General features: G+C 32.6%; 1 protein-coding gene across 1 annotated transcript in view; it reads right to left on the bottom strand.

Moving 5' to 3' along the window:
* Positions 1-900: 900 nt before the first annotated feature.
* LOC111029231 (protein amalgam-like) overlaps positions 901-27,154 on the bottom strand; it is a 341,924-nt gene continuing 315,670 nt past the window's right edge. Inside the window, exons 5-6 of the mRNA XM_022308184.1 lie at positions 9,336-9,626; positions 901-1,738 (exon numbers count right to left, since the gene is read on the bottom strand). Of these exons, the coding sequence (XP_022163876.1) occupies positions 1,584-1,738; positions 9,336-9,626 (446 nt within the window). The 3' untranslated portion in view covers positions 901-1,583. The remainder of the gene's footprint in view (positions 1,739-9,335; positions 9,627-27,154) is intronic.

Here is a 27,154-nt window from a genome sequence, read left to right as displayed (position 1 = left end):
TCGTTTAATTGTTGTACGACGTGGTGGACACAAGTTGCGAATGAAATTTCCCAAGAGGATTTAATTAAGAAAATATACCTATTGCATGTATCAATTTTAATTATACGTTTATTACATTTGAATTATAATTTGATCAAGACAAAAACAAAAACATAACATACTGATTGTGATTACTGATATTATTTTTTATGTACAAAACGGTGATGATAATATTATTTATTATTAATTATGTTATAATATTTTGTTATTTACACGTTACAACGACACTATATATATATATATTTGTCGGAAGTGATCGACACAACAGAAACGATAATACAATATGCATATTTAACACTATTATTATAATATTGTAATATTGTAATGATCTAATTGAAACTCCCGACACGGCATGAACGGTTGGTTTTTTTAATAAAAACATAACGACATCGATAACAATACACAAATACATATACATATATAATATTGTAAGTATAACATATTATATAGGTGATATTATATAATATATATATAGTATCCAGCACTGTACACAATTATGAGAAAAAGAACGGCTATAATATAGGAAACATTTATATACAGGTCACAGACACAAAACGAAACTATACAACATCAATGGGTCGGTAATAATAATAATAATAATAATAATAATAATAATAATTTTGATATTACAGCTTACAATAATAATATATATATATATGACAGAAACACGTATATACCATAAATCATAATATAATAATATACATTATTTTCGTACGAGTGAGACTCAAGCGGTAAGGAACGATACGGAAAACAAACATCGATAGGTATAAATATTTACAAGCACGTATTTTTTTTTTCCGTTATCTTATGTTGTAATAGTTGCATTAGTAATACTATATTGTAATAATTTATAGTGTTTTATATGTATGTAAAAAAAAAAAAAATGATTTTTGACGCTGCGAACGCCACCCGAACCACGACAAACGCGACGACCCGAACCGCGGTAGTGATAGTAATAATGACGATAATAATACGGCGTGTGTATAATAAATTACATTATAATACTATCGCTCTCCACTCCCTCTCTCCCCTCCCCCTCACTCTCACACACACACGCACACACACTCGTTTAACGCGTCGTTTATTGTCGACAAGCGAGCGTTAAACAGTGGAACACCGCGAGGGTATAAATCACACGATGGTAAGTCTTCGGTACCACCTACGCGCAATAATAATAATAACGATAGTAATATTGTGTGGAAATAATGAAAATCAAGAAATTCACTCGACGACCCACTTCACCACGGTACGTCTCATTTTTATAATTACGACGTTAATTAGTAATTTCCTACAGTTATAATATCAATAATTATATCGTTGCACACTTGCCGCTCTCGTACGGCGTTTGCGGTGGAAGCTTGCGTGGTTTTTTTCCCCACAATGGTGACTCACGTTCTTACATATGTTTTTATCTTACTTTTTTTTTCTTTTAAATTATTGTTGAAACACGCGGTGTACACGTGAAGTATAGTTGTAATAATAATAATAATAATAATAATAATAATAATAATATAATGATTTTAATCGCGTGTGCGCGTAGCCGTTCATCTGGTCAGTTTGACGACGCGGGTGGGCACGTACACGTCGGTGACCAACAGCACCTGAATGGAATGGCACACGAACAGCAGGAAAATCGGCAGCAGCCTGGTCACCGCGCTGTTGCTGCTGTTGCCGTGTTGCATGGCCGCCGGGTGTTCACCTGCCGAAGTAGTCAACGTCGTTATTATTGTTTTATTTTTTGTTTTTACTAATCAACCCGCCGCAACATACGCAGAGTCGTGTGATTATTTTGAGGAGGTTTTTCAATAGTGGGGGGGGGGGGGGAGATAAGGTTGACAAGGACATATTGCGTGTACCTACTACCTATATCATATTGTGGCGAGGGTTTGTCACTAGAGCCTTTGTGGTCACCCGTCCGGGAATTAGTGGCACGGGCTGATGCTTGACTTCAGAACACGTGTTTTTGTGACTGAAGGCAAACATCGCACCACACCAGGCCACTATTATTGTTGTTGTTGTTGTTGTTAGGAAGGCCTGCATGTGTAAAGCTATAGGTATGCAAATATTTTTTGAATAAAATAGAAACAAATTTTTTTCTGAAAAAAACAAAAAGTCAAAACTATAAATTAAAAGTGAAAATGGGTGTAATTTTCTTGGGCATTAATTCAAATTGATTATTTTGAAACAAAAAAATTTTAATGATATCACATGATTAAAATATTCAATAAACTATAAATTTAGGGGGTAAAGTTTACAATCTAGATATATGTGACCTTTAACATAATAACACATTTAAGGGCGCCCTCTAAGGGGGAACTGGGAAGTCATGCCTCCTGCTATCAAAGTGTCAATGTTAATTTTATCACTTGTAGAAAAAAATGCACTCGCTGTGTATCAGAGATTTTTGACTTCGCCCCTCCCCCGGCTTATATTTTTTAGGGGCCCATTTGAACACATTATGTTTTAACTTTGAAATAAGTATCAACATATAGTTTACTTAAGAAGAATTTTGTACTTTCCCCATTGACAGTCTGGCAAAAGCTGTCGAGCCGTCGGTCTCGTTCTTGAAGACGTACGAAAAAACGCAGCGGTTGTTGTAATAACGACCGCAACAACGAAATTTTAGCTTATAGTTTAAAAATAAAACATATAAATGGTATTTAATATTTCCTTAAATATCAATGATAATTTATAATAATATAATATCGTTGCAATATAATATTATACAGATATGTATGTCATTTTGCAGAAGTAAGCGTAAACTAAATGTTATCGCTTAAATCAAAACATTACAGAACATTATATTATATTATATTGTATCGCAGAATAATAATTGTTCTAATTCCAATATTAAAAAAATATACATATTTGCATATAAATCTAGGTCGTTATTGCTATAATTATCATTATTGTGATTGTTGTTACACCCACCATGGCCGACTTGATGTATGTATAGCTATTATACTAGTACTGATTGTAGAAATAATGTTGTGTTCACTACTCGAATTGTAATTTCACAGTACGCGTTCAAATATAACAAGGTTTAACTTCATATCGAAGATACATTTATAATAACCGGTAACCTAAATAAAAAATAAACTTTTTTTTCTTCTGAATTGATCATTCTTTCTGTTACAACGTGTCGATATTCAAAGTCGAAACGAGCAAAGCTCCAGATAACCTCTGCCACTTCAGTTGAGATAAAAATTGTTGAAAACATCACTATATGAATAGTATGAAAAAAACATATTTCCATAGTACATAGTATTATGCATGTGTACAAACATGTTATATTCCGATCTACATTTCGGTCGAAACTGCGGCAATTGCAAACGCAGGAGTGTCGCAAAAGGCGTGACGTTTTTTATCTGTACGAATTTGTCCATCCCCACGATAATATCGTTGAAAAATCTAATTTTTTACTTAATAGTTTATTGGAAAAATCTAATTGATATTATAATTTATAATTTATTGTAGTTAACCAACATCATATTATTGAAAAATATATATTTACCACTCCGATAATATTGGGGAATCATATGAAAATGGGAACTTCTTAAAAAAAAAATAAAAAACAATGGCGAAATTCACGATAAATGATGCTATTGGGTACTTTTATTTAATCTTTCAACCTCTGTGCGTTTGACGCGTTGTCAAGGTTAGATTTACCTATTGTACAGAAATCCATGAATGGATTGTAGAAATAAATAACGAAAAAAGTATCGAATACCAACCACAGTAAATAACCACATTGGGTAGGTGTAAGACGTAATCACATTTCTTCGCGAATCTGCACGTATTATTTGATAAATTATGTACCCATTCCAATTTAAAAGAATACCCCGCGTTCAAACGTCGAACTCCATAGATGTGTAACTAAAATGTTTATCTGCCCAGTAAGTGATCTTGGGTAAAAATGATTTTCTAGGTGTCTAAGACTAATATATAAATTCTTTGGCCCACTTTTCGAACACTTATAAAATAAATAAAACCAGTTTAAAAAATGCTATACATTATTCAACTCTATTTTCGAAATCGGCGGGTCAATATAATTTTGCATCTGTGATTGATATGACCGCAAAACTCAGAAATACGATTATAGCTGGTATACGATTGCTCAACAATAATATTAATGTGTTCAGATGTATCACCTGCTATAATATGCCTATTACAAGTATTAGGCACATTGTTATTGTACAGGTGATGTAATTATTCTGACTTGGGGTGTTTTGATTAAATTTTAATACGCACACATCACTAGTACGATAATATATTATTTTGGAACGCATAAATCGTAAACCGAATCCACGAGTGCAGTGACGCATCGACGATGAACAAAACGTAGCGATGGCTGGGATAAAAACATGAGAACAATTTAATATGAAAAACTGATTCTGAAAACTCCTGTTCGATTTCTGTGACGGACAATAGCACTAGACAGAGTATATTCAGTGTATCCAAATGTTAGTAAACTCAATAAGTAAACACTCTAATTACTTTATTTGTATTTTTTTATCGAGACGTCCGTGGATTGAATCGGATAACAGACCAAATAAACTACTAAACTAAAACGTTCAGTATTAATACAGTAAAGGTATATCGACTGGCGATGAAATCTTTCAACGATAGAAACCATGTCAAGTTAGGTGTCGTGATCGAATGTTCACTTCAACCGCAATCAGATGAATTTTCCTAAAACTTTAAAAGTTAGTATTTAGTTAAACGAAATATAAGCTTCGACGTTGGACTTAATTGAAATACTTAAATGCTTAAAGCCTATGTCTAAACTGGACGACAAATTTCGGAAGGGGGAGGGGGCAGGAAATTGCCTAAAATGCTGAGAAAAATGTTCAGTTTTATTTTTAGCACGATTCACAAAATTATAGAATATTGTCATTATGTTAATTGGTTAATTTTTTTGCAATAAGTGTATCTAAAGTCAGCACAATTTAATCATTTATCTCGGGTGAAAATCACTGTTAACCTTGTTCTGATTGTGTTTAAAATGTTTAAATATAAAGGTTATATTTTCCATGGAAATTGGAAAGTCATCAAACTCGAACTGGAATTTTTTTTAGTAAGACGACGGACATTATTTTAGTTCTTACACATATTTTGATGAAAAACTACATTTTAGCACTTACGCATCACACATACTCACAGCCACGAGATTAAAATTCAATTTTTCAATCACAATTATTATGATTTCGAACCGACACGGAGCTTGATTTTTTATAAATTTTTGACTTTTCGACGGAAATCCGTCAAACGGATGGATGTTTAGGTTTCCGTCCATGTAATTCGTTTTTAATCGGCTTTGTAATTTGGTAAGACTATTTTTTTTGTTGTTTCATAATTAACCTGTGATGGAGGGCATTCGAAAAACGCTTTGACACTTACAATATATTTCAATAAACGCAAACACCGAAGGATGTACCTACTTTGGGTCTGCGCCGAGTAAATATAATTTTAGTCGCCCGTTAATGATACGATTATTTCAGACGTCTCCTCCGCGAAAAGTTTATCCAACACTTACATGATCATTGTGTCGGATCACGAACGTAACTATATATTGCACATCGGAGGACGAGACTAATGCTAAAGGCGTTTAAGAAAATATTGCTAACCGTACGTAACGTCATTACTGTCGAATTTGTTCGATACGCGTGTCGAGTTGTACATAAAATATGAACGCATAGGTAATATAGAGCAAAAATAATGATTTTAATAATAATAGTAATAAGTTCGTAGGTATTTCGTTTGGGGGTAGTGTGAAATATATTTTCTGTAAATTCACTTGCGTAATTTTAAACTTTCGATAATTTATTGCCCGATATTATAACATAATAACATAATAACATAATAATATATTACATATAGGTCGATTTACAAACAATCGAAACAATAGTGACGTTGTAATTTATTTTCAAGCGGAGTCCATGTAGTTACAATTATGTTTCGTTATATTATTTATACGACGCGTATTTTTAAGTGCGTGACATTTCTCCGAGGGTTCGTTTCAAATTGATCGTTACTAGTTTTTCATTGACGGTGCACGGGACACTTTTCGAAAACTATTTATCGTTTATTTAATATGTTTCGTGTAATATTTCCGATCGAGTCTTGGAATTAAATAACAACGTATTTTATCATAATAGTATTACTTTTTTTCGTATTGTAACACAACGCCGGTGTCATGCAACACAGCCGTTTCTTATTTTGTTCGCCGGAAAACTATTTGAAATGGTAAAATTTGAATTTTACGATGTTTTCATTGTTATAAATTGTGTGGAAAAAAAAATTACTTTATTCTAAAATATATTTTAAAAGCTAATTGAGTTTTACGATACTCAAGAGGTTTTAATATTTGTTGTCTTAGGATTATTTGACAAAGAACATAATATGGTTAGTGCGTTCTACTCGATAAATCCAATTTTGTATAATATTTAACAAGACCTGCATTCGAATGAGAAAATATTTATAGATATTGTTGAGTTGTCTTTAATAAAGGTAGGTAGCTCGACTACGAGTTTCGAGCATCTTTCTTAGATAAATATAACAGTATAATATATATTATGTTCATGTTTGTAATTTCGGTATTGCAATGATCAACAAACGGTTTTATATAAACAGAAATCGTACTGTAGAGCTGTATTTTGTTTTCAGACTATGAAAATCACCATCAAATTGTAGCTTTACGTCGTTTTGTTCGTCCGTTTTCAATACTTATTTTTAACGTCAAACCATATAAATTGATAAAATGTTTTACAACAATTATCTACAATGTACAATTCACAAAATTACCATATTAGTGTTTTTTTCCGAACATTTTTACTAAATGCTGAAAACCGTTAAGGTCAAAGTATGACAAAAAGCTACAACCAGCTAAATTTGTTGATATAATATAATATTATAAATACCAGATAATAATAAACCGACAATTATTGGTCGAGTCCCGATTCTATTTCAATCCAATCGACGACAGTGTCACATGGATCAAACACGCCTTAAGCGAATATTCTTGGAACGAATGCCGACCCTGATCGAACGTATTTCCACACAGAAGTACTCTATTATCGCAGTCGTATAATATAATAATATAGAGCTAATAATATCAAAACATTGAATTACATTATGGAACATAATGTAATACCCACTCGAAACGGTCGTCCAAGGATATCAATTAAAATGCCACGTGGTTTGGATGTAATATGAATTTTATTTCAAATTCACAAGCAACACCATCGTCTTCAGAGGCGGCCAAAATTAATTAAGAAATAACAATGTATAGGCAGTTAAGTTAAGTCAGTATTATAACAACGTTATATCATGATATTATAATATAGTTAGCAATTATCCACACCGTCAAATATCGTTTTGCCGATTTCACCTAATGAATATACTCCTAATAATAATATAATAATTACGATTATTGATTGTGCGGTATTATACGTAACCGACGCCGTAGTTGTTGTTTTTATTAAAAAAAAAATAATTCGACGTTAACTCAACACGTTTTGATAATATCAATATAATATATATTATTGTACCTTTACCAGAGTTTCAAGGCCAGACGAATGATTCATTTTGATTGCGAAAACGGAGCAGGTTTCCCATAGGTTTTTACTGTAGAAATTGGTCACGTGTGCACGCCGAACGCTTACGCGTAACACGTTTTATATTGGTAAAATAATAACATATTTCCATGACGACGTGATTTGTTCAGGGTATCGGTTCGGATGTACTTTTGCTTAATGGGAGTTGGCTGACGTCGTGAGGGTATCGTAATATTATTATAATTGTATTATTGAAATACAAGGGAAAAAAACAAATATAATATCAGAATGATTACACTAGCCACCGGGAAACGGACCGCACTGGCTGTGGTGTAGCTAAATTGCCTATCCAGGACGCCGCGTTACCATTATAATAATAATAATTGTGTTATTGAAACGCGTAAAAAAAACACAAACAAACGCGACTAATGATGCACGGAAAAAATGGTCTCTGCGATTTGTGGTACAAATGACGGTACGAAAAAGGGATTAATCGAATCCGAAGCGTCCACTGCGAGTATACAATTTAATAGTAGGACACCACGGAATTAAGCATGATGTTTTGTATACGAGTTTTTTTTTTTAATAAACACAAATTTAACCCTTTTTTAATTTTTTTACCCGTCTTTAATTGCCACAATGTTAAATAGTTATCGAAATCATCAGGTTTTTATGGTAGACCGTAGACATTGTCTGAATACGAAAACGACTGTAGTTGAATGTTACTATTTTAATCCATGCGTATAGTTAAACTATTCGACAGTACAATAGCACATGATAATAATTAGGAGAGGAGCTCAAGTGAGATTAACCCACCCAAACAATTCCAAATCCTTCCAAAAAAAAGGCAATTTCACTCAATTTACGAGTATTTTATTATTTTGGAGAATGTGAACGATATTTTTAAAGATATTTCTGAATTGGATTCTACACTATATTGATATGTCTTGTAGTCATTCGTATTTCTTTGACACAACCATTTTCGTACATCAGAAATAGAAAAAAATATATTTAAAAGCTGTTCAATTAAAATTATAAAGTTAAACACGTTTTTAAATTCTCGTGGTTGCAGACATAATATTATATTTAATATTATTATTAACTGCCATTTATATGTCTAATTTATTACATAACTGTTTGTTTAAAATAGGCATTATCTATGATAATACAATAAAATATATTCTACCACGAAATATATTACCATATTTTATTGAATATATTATTGTAATTTATTGACCTAGATGCAAATAAATCTTTTATATATCACCAGACATTAATGCGTTATTTACAGGCTAGAATAGAAACCTACTCGACATTTGTACATAATAATAACAGTAAGAATAAGAATAATAATTTATTATAATTTTATACTCGAGGAGTTTTTCCTCTATAAATCTCTAGATCTATAGATCTCCTATAAAAAAATCTTCCGCAAAAAATGGTGTGTTCATTATAACTAAAAAATAAATCGTTACAGTACGAGTAGTTTTAATTTTCAGTTACGTATCATTAATTAGTTTTTTCAGTTACCACATAAATTACCTATATTCTTTGTGATAAAACCGTCAAAACTTGTTTTTAACACGATATAACACAGAGATAATATTATGATTATATTACGATGTATAAAACGTATAATAATATTATTTTACATTCAAATCGATCACCTCATAGTTTACCAGACGTACGCAGCGCATGTTGCATTAACATTATGATATTACAGCATATATATATAGTCACCGTTTAGGACGTGGACGGTGACGCTGGCCGAGTCCGAGGCGGACGGGGCGCACGTGTAGTTGCCAGTGTCGGGTGGCTGGGCCTTGGATATCAGTAGCCTGCTGGTCCGTGTCTGTTTCTCGGTCACCACGCTGATGCCGCCGCGGCCTGAATAGTTGATCACGTCCCTGTCCCTGTACCAGTAGATGAAGCTGGGTGGGTCCGGCGTTTCCAGCACCACACACGTCAGGTTTATGTCACTCCCGCTCCGGATGTACATTTCCGTGTTGCCGATGATCTTGGCCTTCGATACTGCAAAACGCGAGAAATGTATTATTGCATTTTTTCCCCCACATATTATATTCACGAGGTTGAGTTGTTTACGGCATTTATCCTGCACGCTCCCCCCCCCTCCCTACCACGGAGACCGCTGTCGATTGTCATATCATTACCATTCATAATATATCGTTTACGCACGCGACAACAAAAATGGGATCGAGTTAGAATAAATAAATTAAGGTTTTCCCCGTAGGATTTTCAAAATATTTCCAAAAATGTGTGTTATAGGTAGTATGGCTGAGAGTTTGGCGCCACTGCGATTATTATTTTAATGGTTAATTATTTCAGTGTGGATTGAATTACACGTAATCCGCATAAATTATAATAGGTATAAAACCACTCATTAATATTATTTTACACGATTTCAATGACTTAACCTGTGTATCAACGCTCGACTCAATTCATTATTTGTTTGACCTTAATCCAACCATTTTATTCAAATCGATATCATAATATAATAAAATGTGTAATTATATGAGTTAGTGAAAAACATAATCATTATCATGATCCAACCATAATACACAAGGAGTCTAACAGAACGACCTGGCAAATAACTTTTGTTTTAATCAATATTTTAAATTTGTTTGAACATGGTTTTGAGACTTTTAACGATTGAAACGTGATCAGTAATATTTAAAATATTACAATTACTCTAGTCAAATCGATCCCAAGTAGCAAGTGTAAGCAATATAATAAAACTTAAATCGTATTTAAACGCTATAGGTAATTAATAAAAAAAAACACGAGTGTTACGTCTGGGATGTGTTGTAGACTTGTAGAAAAAATAATTGACTTCATATTTTATGCTAAAAAACGCTTATCCCTAGATTAGAACATGTTAAAGCCTCAAATCGTCAAGTTGTGACACGACGTACCATTTTGGCCATCTACCAAAGAGATACAGGTACGCCTAGTCTATATAAAACGATCGACAGCGCCGAGCCAGGTGGAATGTTCAATACGTATATAATATGTACACGTCGACGTGGCATTTCGCCCAAACGTATAGTTTAATACCTGTATCTTGGTTTATACCGCGTATATGTGTGCTTACGCGTGAAACGGAGACGAAAAGAATGTCCGAGGTTCGGAGATATATCGGTCGCGTACTATGCGAGAGAACAGCTAACGCTGCGCCCGATTAGAGGTATTACACATTTTTGAGGGCACCTGTACACCCGGAATCAGAGGATTTAGGTGATTTTTGTCATTTTACGTATCGACAATTTAAACCGACATACCTCGGAGCTCCGAATACCGCCGGAATACCATGAGCGTGGATTTTTTTTTATTTTTTTGTCGGCGAGGGGGAGGATTGTATAATTCAGAACTCGATCTCTTGTCGTGCTCTGAATCGATAATATTTTTATTAAATATATATTCAATGATATCACGTTTTTGAAATTACGCGTTAGCTATTTACGATATTTTATTGTGGTATAATATTATTTTATTGTTTATTGGATCGGTAACGGCATCATATCACGAAATTCAACGAACAAAAAAAAAACCAATTCCTACCACGCTCAATGTTATTGCAATGATTAAATAATTGTACCATATTATTATATTAACGAGGTGTAGCTACACGCCACGTGGGCTTAGCGCAATCTCTCCAGTCGCCTCTGTAGTCGCCTTTGTTGTATCTTATGTGCAGGTACTGCTTATAATATTATAATAATAACAATATACATATAGGGGCGAATACAGCCTTTGGCGTATTGAAACCGACGCAGTAATGATAGAAAATCGAATACTTGTGTCGTGATAAATAGAAGAAAAAAAACAATTATCTTGTGTTTGCCCACAAGCAGTTTTTATTTTTCGTTAAGGAAACTCCACGTATATTTTGTAAAAAAGAAAAACATCTTAAGAAAAAAAAATATATAAAATAAATGAAAATCCCCTATACACAGACGTAATAAATACTGGAAAAAAAAATAGTTGAGAGAATCCAGATAGTCTTATCTACCTTAATCGGCGTAATATACCCAGCTACATTTAATCGTGAGTTTTTAATTATTTTCATAAAGTTTATGGTTTTTAATAAGCGGATGTCGTTTTGTGTCGTAGTTTTGTGTCTGTGTACTGCGCCTGTTGGCATATTACCGAGAATGACATAAGTTATGAACATAGAGTCATAGGAAGTCGCAGATTTTTACCGCAGGACCACATAATATTATACACCGGCATTATAGTAAAGAATGGGTAATTTTTCGAATCTTTTAAATTATTCCCATTATGCTTCGAATTTTTTCTTTGTTAAAAGGGTTGAAAATGTTATAAAAATATTTCTTATTTTTTATGTGCCTTACACATGGACGGAACATCGTGTTTATCATCTGCACCCAAGGCACTCTACTGCACTAATTAGCATTGTTTTAACAAAACACTATGGTTAAAAATAAGTGACAGGAAAAAATGGTAAAAATTATGATTTTTATTTGATGCAATATCATGTTAAAATAGTTGTATTTTAATTCGGCGAAATGTTCAATAAAATACATCAAACATATTTTACACTTTGAAAAAATAAAAACGGTGTTTATAGTTGATGTGATAATGTGCAAAGTTCCTTTAATACAGGTTAATAATAATAATAATGAAACACAATATATTATTTACCAGTTATTTTTATTTGGTAAAATAACTCATTAGTTTCTAGTAACAAATACAAGAAGTACCTACAGCAAACATGGATTACGGAACATAATATATCATTTCATATTTGATTTTGAAACTTTTAGCGCATAAAAGAAAAACAATTAAAAAATATCTGTGTATATTATTATTATAATCAGTCTTTCTTGATTTGTATTTATAATACTTGCCAACGCTCTATATAGTACTAGCACAGCAGTTTGACCTTTGTGTTTATTGTTCGTATAATGCGTTTTTTCTTGTTTCACATATTATAATGTAAATACAATGCCGGATGCAGCCTCTGGCTATGCTGCATAAACTGCAGCCGTGCCACCGACTACGCGAAAAGTACATTAAAGTACTTTGTAATTCGCTTAATTGAAATCATGATCAAGGCCTGTATTTAAACAGGCGTATTTTTATTCTATTATTGTACAAGTATATTTGGTCTGGAGTGTAAATCTTTAATGTGTTCTACGACATGGTTTTCATAATTAATGAGTTATTTTAGAAAGAGCAAAGTGATGAAAAAAAAAAAAAACTAAAATAGAAAAATAAAGAGATAGAAAAACGTTATTAATAATTTGGTAGGTACCTTTACTCGCCGATACAAAATGCTGTGCTATTATCAAAAGCGGTATTGTGTTGACCATTGATTTTAAATTTTCATTAGTACTTTATATACGAACAGAATTTGTGTAGCCACGTGGTAATGTTAAACTTGTGGCCAACAAAAACTCGACAAACACTTTACTATGGGCCGAAACAAAAATGCATTGTAATTATTTGGAAAAACGACGTAGGCGCCTTATCTACTTATACCTGCATACTTGTTTCAACAGAGTTCACCATTAGTGTAATTTCAATTAGTTTAAACGAACTGATGGTACATGTCTGACTAAAGGTTTTTGATCTGTACTACGGATTTTCAAAACCATTAGTGTTTTCTGAAAAAAAAACGAGTGTCTTACGTTAGATGAATAACACCGTATAAACACGTTCAACACGTTTATCTGATCTTTTTTTACCTCTCTGCCAATATGTTGGTTTTATTACAATAATTCATTTTTAGAGACAATGTACGTTTAGTTCAAAAATAAATCGTAAAATATTTTCTAAAAACTTGGAAAACGAGATTAATAATGAGTTAAAATATTAAAATAAAAATGTATAAAAAAAAAAATAAACTAATATCCCATTCAAAAAATCTCAATTCCCTGAAATACATCATCGAGTTAGGCACGGACTTACATTTTAAAACATAAGAAAAATACGACATTTCATACAAATCCCAGCCCTAGTCATAATATAATAAATTGAACGAAATTTTTAATATTATTAACTTTGAATACATTCTTATATTTTAAATTATTTTAAATTAAACTTAATTACATTGAATGAAAGTGAGCAATTCATAACAATAATTGGGGAAGTTATTATTATTAATAATAAATTATCTTAACTTGAATATGATCAACGGTTATTATGAAATATTATTGAAAAATGTTTTCAAAAACAAAGTTAAATAAATTAAAATAATAATTTATTGTTATTGTGTAAATTAAAAATTCAAATTAATAATCATCTTAATTTACTAACTACGATAAGTTTTAAAATATCCACATTATTAAGTTAAGTAGTTTGTTTAGGTTAAAATTATAATGCTGTATATTCTGTAGCAGTGTAGATAAACTAATTATTATTATGACCATGAAAAGACTGTCACATTCTATGAACATTTTTTTTATGATCGATAGAGATAAAAAACAAATTAGTTTCCTGACTTAAAAAAATTAATTTTTATTACATTTATTTATACATTTTTATTTTTAGCTGTTTTAAGCCTAAATTTAGAGAATATTATCTACCGAGCATTATCTACTCTTAAATAAAATAATCTTTAATAATATCTTTAATAATTAGGATATCTTTAATAATCTTCTCTTAATATACCTAGTTAAAGGTAGAACAAATCTAGAGAATGACGTTAATCGCCATTTTGTCATTTCTCAGTTAAAATTTGTCACATCGTGTCTAAAAAGCATTGGGGGTATATTTCATGCCAAAATAGCTGACGTCTAGAAAATAGTCACCCTCTTCCGCATGAAATAATTGAAAAATTATGAAAAGAAATAATGTCTGAACAAAAATTTAAAATATTTAAGTTTATGATATTATAATATACACTATATAATATTAACTGATAAAAGGTACCTGCTATTGTATAAACTATAAAACAATAATGATTTTAATAATATGTTTCACAACATTTCGTATGTATTATATGACGTGTAATATTGTAGCTTTGGTGTACAATTATACGATAAGCGATTACCAATCTGTGTTTTAATAAATAGTAAATTATTTATACAAAATTATAATAAGCTGTACCGACTTAAGTTTTAAATACTTATCATAAATCGTTACTTAAATAAATTAAAGCACTATTTATAATAAATTAAAAAATATGTAGGCTGTTACAAAATACCGGAACACAGTGAGGCAGATCTTGATCGTTTGGGAAAAAAACATCTTTTTATAAGAAAGATTCCAAAGTTAAAGTATAGATTTTAACTTTACCACTTGACATCAGTGCCGCCCAGAAACTACAGTGTATACGCAATGATCTTTGAAAATAGTGAACACCAAAAATTGGTTTATGAATATCGGCAGGCACTGGTTATTTATGCCATGTAAATTGTTCACAGAAATGTGACTTATTATCACTACATTATATATTTATAATATTAATATTAGTGTTAGCATGTTAGTTATAGTATATACATGTTGATGAGTCTCCGAAATGCATGCCCAAATCGTTGTGTAAGTTTAATTTCGCATAGTTTTAACATTTTGTGTATTTTTTTAATACATTAAAAATGAGACATTTCAATCATGGGGATAAGTTTTAGGTCTTATATTCACTTTACGATTCCTTTGCCAGTATTATCGGTTAAGTGCAAACCATATGTGCATATTATACATAGTAATACAATACAAACTAATTATAGAAAAACACAGTATCTATAATAGTTAAAATTACATAATATTAAAAATCAATAAACAATTAAATCAACTGTCAAAATAAAAGAAATCTGGGATTAAGAAACACAATAACTAACAAAACTAACACAATTAAATAAACGTAAATTGTGTACATTTTTTTATTTTAATTTCTCTAACGGATTAACATTTACTACAGTAGATGATGAAAATTTATTTTTACCAGACTTGTGTCCACTGTAGTTAACTTATTTTCCGTCAAATTGATTTAGTAAGTCCAGTGCACACCTCCGAGTTTATTCCATTCAATGGTTACATTTTTGTTGAAAAACCATTATATTTTTTGGACAATAGAATCATCGGACAATGGTTTTTAGTTTATTTCAGTCCGTTAAGGTAATATCTTGAGTTGGCACCTTCTATACTTGTACATCCCAAAAAAATTATTTTCAAAATTCTGAGCCCATGATTTATGGAATACCGTTCTCTCCCAACTCCACTATGATTATTAATATTGTCAATGTCGTGGAAAAAAAACTCAAACGCCATAATGTAATTTTTTTTTTGTGCATTCGGCAATAGGTCATAAAACATCTATTTAATATTTTTTTGTGATATGTGGTTTGTTTAAAGTACACGATAAATATAGATATACATAGCAATATGAATGAACTTTTTTTTAATCTAATAGAATTATTCAAATATAAAAATTACCAATGGCATTAATAAATGTAATAAACTGCTAATCTGATAACGTTACATTAGATGTATTCATTGTCATATACAATTAGTTTCATTGTTTTAACAGCGCATCAATATGTAAACTTTATAAATGTAATTTCACTACGTTAACTTGGCATACAGAAATTGTAAATATTAACTAAAAATAATGTTTTTGCAATGTAAGTACAAATGACTGTGAACAAATACAAGGGGATATTGTGTAAAGTAAACATGTAAATAATATGGAAAATGTTTGAATAAATATTGAATACTATAAGTACGTAATCTATTAGGGTTAGTTTTATTTACAGAGAAATTGATAAAGATATAGCTGGAAAATGAATTTAAAAAAAAAAAGTTTCAAGAGATACGAAACGAACAATGTTTCGTGAACGTTTCATCCGACAATATCTGAGTTATAATCGTATATAATATTGTATAATTATAAATAACAGTTCTGTCACGACCGTTGATAATGAAACATCGTGTCTCGGTGTTTATCCTTCTTTTCGTAATAACTTACAAAGTTATAGTCCGTTTTTTTAAAAAAAAAAAACATTCCACGAGTTCAACAAAGTGTCATTCTTCTGACTTCTCAAACCAAACTTCAAGCCATCGAAAAGGAGCGCCTCCGGTCCATATTCGGTAACAAACTTAATTATTACAACCTAATTATCGTCGCGCTATATCAATTATCGTCGCGCTATCAAAATTTACGGCCGGCCGTCGGGCGGCCGCAGTCCCGCACGATCAGCCTATCAGGCTTCTCCGTTATCTAACGGCAAAACGCACCGTCGCCATACACCATGCCAGATAATCAACAACCCAAATCCGTTCCACCATTAATAATACCAAAATCTCGTCTACAGAGTGTGTCAAATAATAATGTAACTTCTCAACAAATCTCCGACCAAACCGACGGGTTCACTGTGAAAACAAATAAAAATAGTAGAAATGGTAAACATTCGCTGCCCCACTCACCTAGCTCTCCTACACAACAAAGTAAAACATTTGTTTCATCAAATCGTTTCTCACTGTTTTCTAATTACACCGAGCCCTCGGAAAAACAAAACGACAACCAATCAACCGAGATGGATTTAGAACCTGAAACAACCACACCTATTATCAAGCCACCTCCACCAATATTCATTCGCGTAGTTAATGACTTCAATGCTTTCTGTAACTCCATCAAAAAGTTAATCAAAAGTGAACATTTCTCATGCAAAAGCTCAACTAATGGCGTAAAACTTTCCACTACTTCAGCAGACTCGTACCGCTTGGTTATCAAATTTCTGCAAGAGTCCAAAGCAGATTTCCACACATACCAACTGAAACAAGATAGGGCGTATCGGGTAATACTGAGAAATCTCCACCACACTACACCAATAGAAGAAATCAAAAATGAATTACTTGCCCACGGTCATCAAGTCAGAAACATCACCAATGTTCTCCAACGAAATACAAAACTTCCTCTCCCGCTCTTTTTTATTGACCTGGAGCCAGCCATCAATAATAAAGACATATTTTCGATCGGTTTTTTGTACTACACCAAAATAAAAATCGAAGAACCTCGAGCCAACAATTTAACAATACAATGTCTCCGTTGTCAAGCGTTCGGACACACCAAATCTTATTGTAACCATCCCCCAAAATGCGTCCGTTGCGGAGCCAACCACCTGTCCACTTCATGCCAAAAATCCCAGAGTCTTCCAGCAAAATGTGCTCTCTGCAGCGGTGACCACCCTGCGAACTACCGAGGATGCCCAGTTCATAAAGAATTTCAATCTACTCTACAATCAAAAAAAACCTCTAACCCTCAATCAAATTATGTTCACCCAACATCTGTAAACGCTACTTCAATTTCAGCCTCAAACTTCCCCAAAACATACGCCCAAGCCACCACCGAAAACGCAAACAATCCAACCAATCTTACTCCCCCCGATCCAGACATATCCCTCAAACTTTCATCTTTTCTCGAAGAACTAAAAAACCTAATCTGTCCTCTAATCTCTCTATTAACCACTGTTATCAATAAACTTATAGTTTCTAAAGATGATAAATAATCACGAAACTATTCTCCACCCGATATCCATCCTCCTTTGGAATGCAAATGGCCTATTGCAACAAAAAAATGAACTAAAAGCATTTCTTACTGTAAATAACATAGATATACTTCTAATAAGTGAATCCCACCTCACCACACACTCAAACTTCCATATTCCCTGTTACTCAACATACCACTGCGATCACCCAGATGGTACTGCGCATGCTGGTTCTGCATTAATAATAAAAACAAACATTAGTCACGCTGTACTTCCACAATTCCAAACTCCATCCATTCAAGCTACAAATATAGCAATTTCACTAAACCATGTACCCACAACAATCTCATCTGTATACTGTCCACCGGGACACGCTAATAAAATAACCGACAATGATTTCACTCAGTACTTCAAATCCCTCGGTAACACATTTTTATCCGGAGGTGACTTCAATTCCAAACATAACTTATGGGGATCTAGAGTATCCAATACTAGAGGCCTTTCGCTACACAGATCTCTACTTTCTAACAACCTAAAATACTTATCTCCTCCTGATCCAACATATTGGCCATCACATTCCAACAGAATCCCCGACATTCTTGACTTTTTCATTCATACTCTTCCTAATAACATCAACTATAATATTGCCAATCTCGCAGACCTCTCGTCTGATCACACTCCTATCCTATTAACTTTAAATAATCAATTGGTCTCACTGAAAAAATTCCCCACTCTCACCCCAGGGATAACCGATTGGAAAAAATTCTCCCACATCGTTGAAAACAATATATCTCTAAACATTTCTTTAAAATCTACTGAAGAGATAGACTCTGCTGTCTCGACCTTCACCACGCTGATAAAAAACGCCGCGCTTGACTCTTCAACCTCCTTGCCTACCAACCGCAATAAAAAATTTCTCCCTGAACACCTCTCAAAACTGCTTGTTGAAAAACGCCGAGCTAGAAACCGATGGCACCATACCCACCTCCCCAGTGACAAAAGTCGCTATAACAATCTTGCGTGCTCCCTCAAAAACCTTCTACGCATTCACAACACGGAAACTTACCAACGATATTTACACTCTCTGTCTAACTCAAACAACTCTATTTGGAAAGCTACTAAAAAAATCCTAAATAAAAAAAATGTAATACCACCAATTAGATATCCTGACAGATCCTTCGCTAAGACCAACTTAGAAAAATCAAACCTGTTTGCCTCTCTTCTAGAAAATAATTTCTCTCCTCACCCCGACGTCAACAACATCGATCACACATCCTTCATTGAAAAATCTCTAACCAATTGCCTTCCTATGTCCTTACCCACTAAACATACCTCCCCCAGCGAAATTCAATTTATTATCAGTAAATTATCAAACAAAAAATCCCCAGGTCACGACCTCATAACAAATCGAATTATAAAACACTTGCCCAAAAAAGCCATTCTTCTCTTAACGTTCATCCTCAACTCAATTCTTCGTCTCTCCCACATTCCTCGTTCTTGGAAACACTCCATAATTATTCTAATTCCAAAACCTGATAAACCTCCTGACCTGCCTTCCTCATACCGTCCTATCAGCCTCTTACCTTCATTCTCAAAAATTCTAGAAAAGATTATACTAAAGCGATTAAACCCTATATTAGCAAGCCATAATATAATCCCCCACACTCAATTCGGTTTCAAAAATAAACATTCGTCTATCCATCAAGTTCACAGACTAATCGACATAATTGCACAAACTCTCGAAAACAAACAGTACTCCACTGGCGTCTTTCTCGACGTAGCTCAGGCGTTCGATCGCGTTTGGCACGAAGGTCTACTATTTAAAATACGTTTTCTACCAGCCCCCCTGTTTTTAATTATAAAATCCTTCCTTCATAACCGGTCCTTTGTCGTTCGCTGCGAGGACGAGCTCTCACAAATCCACTACATAAAAGCAGGCGTCCCCCAGGGAAGTATTCTAGCACCTACTCTTTACAATATATTTACCTCCGACATTCCTCACTTCGAGAACACCACTCTTGCTACTTTCGCAGATGACACAGGCATAATATCAACTAATGTTGACCTAACCATAGCATCTGATAATCTTCAATCCCATCTCAACGAACTACAAAACTGGTTCAACTTGTGGAGAATCAAAATAAATCCAAATAAATCTACCCACATAACCTTTACTCTACGTCCAGACCATAGCCCCCCCATGACTATCAACAACGACACGATTCCCAAAGCACAAGCCACCCGTTACCTAGGAGTCCACCTCGACAGTAAACTCACTTGGGCAGTTCACATAAAAGAAAAAAGGAAATCACTCAACTTTAAACTCCACAAAATGAAACACCTTCTTAGATCTAATCTCCCACTCAACACAAAACTCCTAATCTATAAACAAATTCTCCGCCCTTCAATGACTTACGGAATACAGCTATGGGGCACCTCCAAAAAATCCAACATTCAAAAATTCCAATCCTTCCAATCAATTTGTCTTCGTCTCCTCACAAACGCACCCTGGTACGTCAGCAACCTATCACTCCACTCTGACCTTAATATCCCATACATAAGCACCCTAGCCTCCCATTACTATAAATTATTTCACAATAACACAGTAAACCACCCTAATCCACTCATTTCCAATCTCTCATCCGTCACTCTCCCAGATAACCCTCCACGTCGCCTAAAGCGAAATTGGCCCAGGGACCTCCTCAACCAATAAAAAAAATAAAAATAAAAATAAAAACATAAACAAAAGTCTAGAATTGAAGTAGTGTTGCTTGGACACTCCCTTCCATCAAGCCGTCCAGTTTTGTATATATAATAAATCAACCATATTACTCATTGTATAGTTAATACAGATTGTATATATTCTCTTTTAATAAATAAAAAAAAAAAAAAAAAAATTATAAATTCACATAAAGTATAATCTTAATCTCCGGGGGACTGCATGGAAGCATGGAAACAATCGAAACGGGATACAATTAATAACAAACACATTACAATTAATTTATGACATTTACAGCAGTTATTAGTTAATAACGACGGTATTAATGCATACACTATACTACAATGGATTAGCGCAATGAAAAAAATGTCATCAATATCAAATTGTATTCATATTATGAAATAGGTACCCATTATAGATGGATGTCATCGGATACGTGAAAATCGAGGAAATGAAAAAATCAGCCGTGGAAAAATCACACAAAAACGGTTGTCCTCTAATTACGCGTCGCTGTCATTAAACGACTAGACGGAAGGATAGTAGCTGATGAAAGAGCAAGATAGGTGTCTGACTCAGTGACACATATTGCCAGTAACACACACAGACACCACACACATTACACGGGGCAGAATGTGAGACACGAATTCGATGAGAGAATAAATGATCTGGACTGTACTACGAATAATACTCGAAACAAGAGTACAACTGAGTACAAGTTGTAAAACGCCCGCGTACTACAAATTATCCCCCCCCCCCGTCCTCTCTGAACCCCACGGTGACTGTGCTGTGAACACGCTATTACAATCAGACTGTATTTTACTCCGATGGCCCAGGCGAAAGACGGAAGGGAGAAAATTATTCAAAAGACCCGCGGATGACGATATCAAAGAAACCTGCAGAAGACGTTCGAGTGTTGGAAAAGTAAAGTGTATAAACGTATTAGAACTATCACGGTCACGTGGCACTCGAGTGTATATAATGACACGGTAATAATAATACACGTAATATATTTTATGATATTTTAAGTCGGCAAAAAAAGGTTTTTTCCATTTCGTAGTACTATTTTCGAACGCGCGACCACCAAGTCTCTTATATTATTCTTATCAACGTTGTCACTCGTCAAGATGGACGATATCGTTGTTCGTCACAAATCTCACAGGTACGCGCATTATATAATAGCTGTCATTAATAATAACAATACAAGAGACCGAACGGCAGTGTTTTAGTGGAATTGAAAGCAGCCGAGTATAATTATCGAATCCACGCGAGTCGTACGTGTCCTTTGATCTCCTATGCTGTCTGTTTTCGTTCTTACGTGGGTAAATTAATATAATATGTATCGAATATCTATACATATATATATATATTATTATTATGTGAATTATACAATGCACGCAATATAATATAATGTTATGTGCACACACTTCCAAGAAGCACTACTCTAAGTCTCTACGAAACGCCAACATCGGGAGTACTGCGACAGCAGATGAGAACATATTTCCGACGTTAAAATAATATCAGGAATTATGTCGATCCGATGGTTTTGCGTGTCGTTCAAACAAAACAGTGAGTAAGTAAATAAATAAATAAATAGGCTTTGCGAATCTCGGTGCAAAAAGTTGAGTAACTGGAGAATAAGATTTAAAAACTAATATAAAGAAAACCGAGTGTCGAAATGGAACGAAATCTCGCCAGATGTTACGGAAACTATTTATATTAACGGCGTCACAGTAAAAGCATACGAAATTCAAATACCTTTAAATTTTTGTCGAATAAACTCTGGGACTCGAGAATCGAAAGTAAATATTTCTGAGACGGTCACGCTCATCCACACCAAAGTATAGTTCCGTTCGTTGTTAAAACGAATCGGCCAGTGCCAATAATTCCTTAAATCTAAAAAACTGTACGGAACAACGACATGGCCTCGTGCTATTATTATAATAGTATACTAGAGTATTATGATGGCTTAAACAATCTTGTCGAGCATGAAAAAATTGTAAAGAATATTCAATAATCGTAGTTCGTACTGTTATTTCCGGATTTGAAGTTAAACGGACAAGACATAAAAATTCAATCTCAAGTTTTCAGCAGACAATACTGATTTTCAAGCTGGTAACATATAACCCATACATTGTATAATTTGATGTATGCAACTCCATTATTTTTTTGTAACTACTAATTAATGTTCGTAAACAATGGAACGTATAAAACTTAAATTACAATCATGTTCAATTCATTGGGAAGTTTCTTAAGTACACTTTGCTATGTCTAATTTTTTAATCGAAAGATAAAATTCTGCGAATTTGTAATTAATCGTCAAACTTAAATTAAAACATTCGCCGAGCTATTTATACGTCCAATTTAAAGTTGTCAATCAATTGTTTTATTGTTGATACAAAATCATTATTTTTAGTTGAAATATTAGTGGTAAATAGCAAACTAAAGAAGATTTAAAATGTAATTTCGATTATAGTTTGGTGCTGTTTTCGTAAACTGTAACGTCATTATTTTTATTAATATTTCGGCTGTAACGGGATTTTTTTTCTTTTTATTATATTTTTTATTTCGTATTTCTGCCCTTGTGGGCATTTTTAGAATAAAATTAATGAAGATTTTTTTTCATGAGATTTGAAAAAAATTTGACAAAGGTACAATACAATATCTCGGTATAATGCGAATTTAATGAATAATTTTGTAAACGAAAGCGGCAACATGAACCATAATCAATATCGATTTATTTACTTCTGCAATAAAAGACATTTTAATGAGCACAGCTTTTTTCTACATAAATTATTCACGAAAAAAAAAAACCATGTCATAGCGATTCCATGATTAATAATATTATTATGTTTTCGCAAATGTATGTTACTTGCACGATGTGCATTTACACGTAGAAAGCCAAACACGCCTTTAGTTGTTTTGTCCAGCCCTTAAGTCATTTAGTTAAATTTTTTTTTTCATTGTTTTTTTCAAAATGAAACTTAATTTTAATAACCAATTCAATGCAATATCTCTAGTTGTGCTCACTAGCTTTGAATTTTGATGGTAACTCAATATTGTTTTGAATAAAATTTTACACCGTAAATTTAAGTAATAATCTGAAAATATCTTTAAATATAAATGTAATTTTAACTTTCTCAACCTGTTTTCTTTTTCTTTCTATGTTGTACAATTGTAAGCTAGTAACCGATGATGATGAAGCCTTACTTAAAAAAAAAAAAATTATAATGTTAAAAAGTTGACCTTTTAAATTTCTTAGCAATTCGTATTGTTTAAAATTGTTGTTTCAAATGATAATATCTATTATATTACCTAAATAGTACATAGGTACCTAATTTTTTTCTCAATGAATAAAATTAATTTTGTTTGTATGTTTTATTTGTATGTTTTTCAACGATGCTCATAAGTCATAACCCATAACCCATGGATCTAAATCGTTTCCAATTAGAAATCTATATTTTTGTGATAGAAAAAAATGATTTGAAATAATAAGAAATTAAAGCAGATAATACTTATTGAGATATGAGTCGACTATGCAGCTTCTGTGCATACAACTCGGAGAGTTTCATGAATGTACTCCATCGACAGTGATTTAAAATTAACAGAAGCAAATATAATGCTTTTGTCATCGATAAAACAAAATATATTTATTTAAATCAATGAAACAAGTTAGTGTGATTTCTGTGAAATGGGAATGTGACTTTATTTGAAATATATTTCACTTAATGCTTAAACTTTAGAATTATAAATACGGATTGCAACAGTAAACACTTAAAATTACGAGGGCTTATACAATTTGTATTTCAATGTTATACCGATGAAAACTTTTATTTCCTTTGTATAGTTTATAGTAATAAAATCTCATATCCAATTAAACCACGGATTCATTAAAACTTATTTAAAGTAATAAAAACATTAAGAATAATTAATAGTTGTGGCTTTTCTTTTATTGTTTGAGCATTTAAATTGATTTGATCCTTACCGGGGTGGCAAATGTATCAAAAACATGTTGAATTCACACGAATATGTTTTCAAAGTTATTTATATAAGTACATAGAATCTTGTATTTTATACAAAATTCTATTCCTTTTGGCAAAAGTTTGTTTTTATAGAATTTTCAAATACATTCTTTATTTATTGGCTTTATATTTGGCTATAGGCCATTCGTTGATTGCAAAGAACATTTTGCTGTTTAATGCAGGCAAATAAAACAAAACAAATGAAAGAGCGAAATTGACTAAGTCAAGAAATATTATTTTAATAAAAAACCATGTCTTTAGGTTTTAATATAATATTTTGTTAATATTATTACTTGTATTTAATATAAACCAAATGATTAATTAGATATTGTTTATTTTTTAAATTTTAATTACCATCTGAAAATAATTTGCAGCTGCTGATGATTAAAATTAATATATTGTATAGGTACAATTGGTACATGTTATTAAAATATATTTTATTACTTTGTTAACAGCTACTTAACAGATTCTCATAAAAAAAGTATCTAAAATCGATTTGGAATTATAATTACTTTTAGTCACTAAATAATAATATATTATTATGTCGTATTGATATTAGGGTTCGTTCTGAATTTGAAATATTTCATTGAAACTATGAAAAATACATTTTTTAATTTTAAATACGTATTCGGTTATTGTTAAATCGATAACGGATGATTTATCCAAGAAGGCTTACGGGTTACCACTTATTGGTCATAAATTGTAGGTAATAGGTAAATGGTATTATATTATCGGTTAATTTAGTACTTATCATTTGGGTGATGATTTATTAATTATTTATTAATATCAGATATTAACCCACTTTTGAAAATGTACTCTTGCTGTAAGTTTACGACCTGCTATAAGCTTTTAGACATTATATGACAATTTATTTATTTTTCACATAGAACGAAATAGTTTAAGAAAATAAATTTAATGACATCTTAAAACCCCAACAGTTATAATATTATGCGCTGAAGTTTGTATCACAATAATATTGGAGTGTTATGAGTGCTGAAAAATACGTGAGTATTCTCACTGTACACGACTTGAACTCTGTTCGATCTCTTATTTTCAGCGTAACCAACTTTCGGCGGAGGGGAAACGGTGTTCGTACAATGTAGACTCGTAGTGGTTATCGGATATACCACGACTATACACATCATACAATAACGCAAATGTTTAACAAGTCGCATTGTGCTCGTCGGATAATATTCGGCAACGGATGGTTTTCGCGGGGTATTCAAGCGGTGGTGAAAAATGTACAATATATATATTGTACTATTATTGTACGCACGCCGGTATGTGTAGGGGGGTGTTAACCGATCTGATCTGGATTCGGCGAAGGGAAAAAATGGAAATGCTTATATATATATATTATATTACACTGTATGAGCTCATCGTATATAATAATATGAGGTATTTCCGCTATTGTCGGTTGTGGCGGCTCGTAGTTGTACACAATAACAAAAGCAGCGGTCCTGTTTGTTCGAACACACACACACACACACACACACACACACACACACACACACACACACTCTCTCGGGCTGATAATATTATGGTAACGTAGCTGTGTAATTTTCTGGTGGCGCACCAGTTGTCGAAAATCGTGAGAATTACCACGACCCAAGGCATATATTTATATATTTGAGTGTATATATTTATACACACACAGTGATTCACCGAGCACGCTCACGCCCACACATTTTGTTGTTTAATTACGAATTTCTTCAAATTCCGATTTTCTCGAGTGCACTCAAGATGTTATTTTTAAATTTTGAAAGTGCTTATGCGGAGCGCCCTGCGTCAATTTTTTCAACTCCGTAATAATTTACAATAAGTTTGTTAAGTCTTCGCATTTTGAAAATAACATGTCCGATCAGAATACGCCATAAATTATGACACAACATAAAAATTTGGCGTTTAATAGTATTTAATTTTAAAATATTAGTATGCTACAAGTTTTCAAAAATCAGACGTTAAGCAAAATAATGATAATTAATAAAAAAAAATTACTGAAATGGGAGACTACGTTGTTCACTCGACGTGTGCTTAATGGATTACCCTGTATAATGTATTTTATTAAATTCAGATTCGTCTTGGACGGACATACGGTTCATTGGTTCTGATCACGTACACAAAACTGTTTTGAACTCGCGTCGGGATTGTGTGTGTGTCTCTCTCTCTCTCTTCCACACTCACACACATACACACACACACACAAACACACACAAAGCCACGACTCGATTTTACTCACTCGGTTGTCCCTGCACTTTGTTCTTTTTAAAAAAAAAAACTCCGCAGTTTAATATTATTGTTATTGTTATTATTATTACTATTATTATTATTATTATTATTATTATTATTATA

Source organism: Myzus persicae, unplaced genomic scaffold, assembly GCF_001856785.1.
Source record: "Myzus persicae strain clone G006 unplaced genomic scaffold, MPER_G0061.0, whole genome shotgun sequence".
NCBI lineage: Eukaryota > Metazoa > Arthropoda > Insecta > Hemiptera > Aphididae > Myzus > Myzus persicae.
This window is presented reverse-complemented; position numbering and strand designations above follow the sequence as displayed.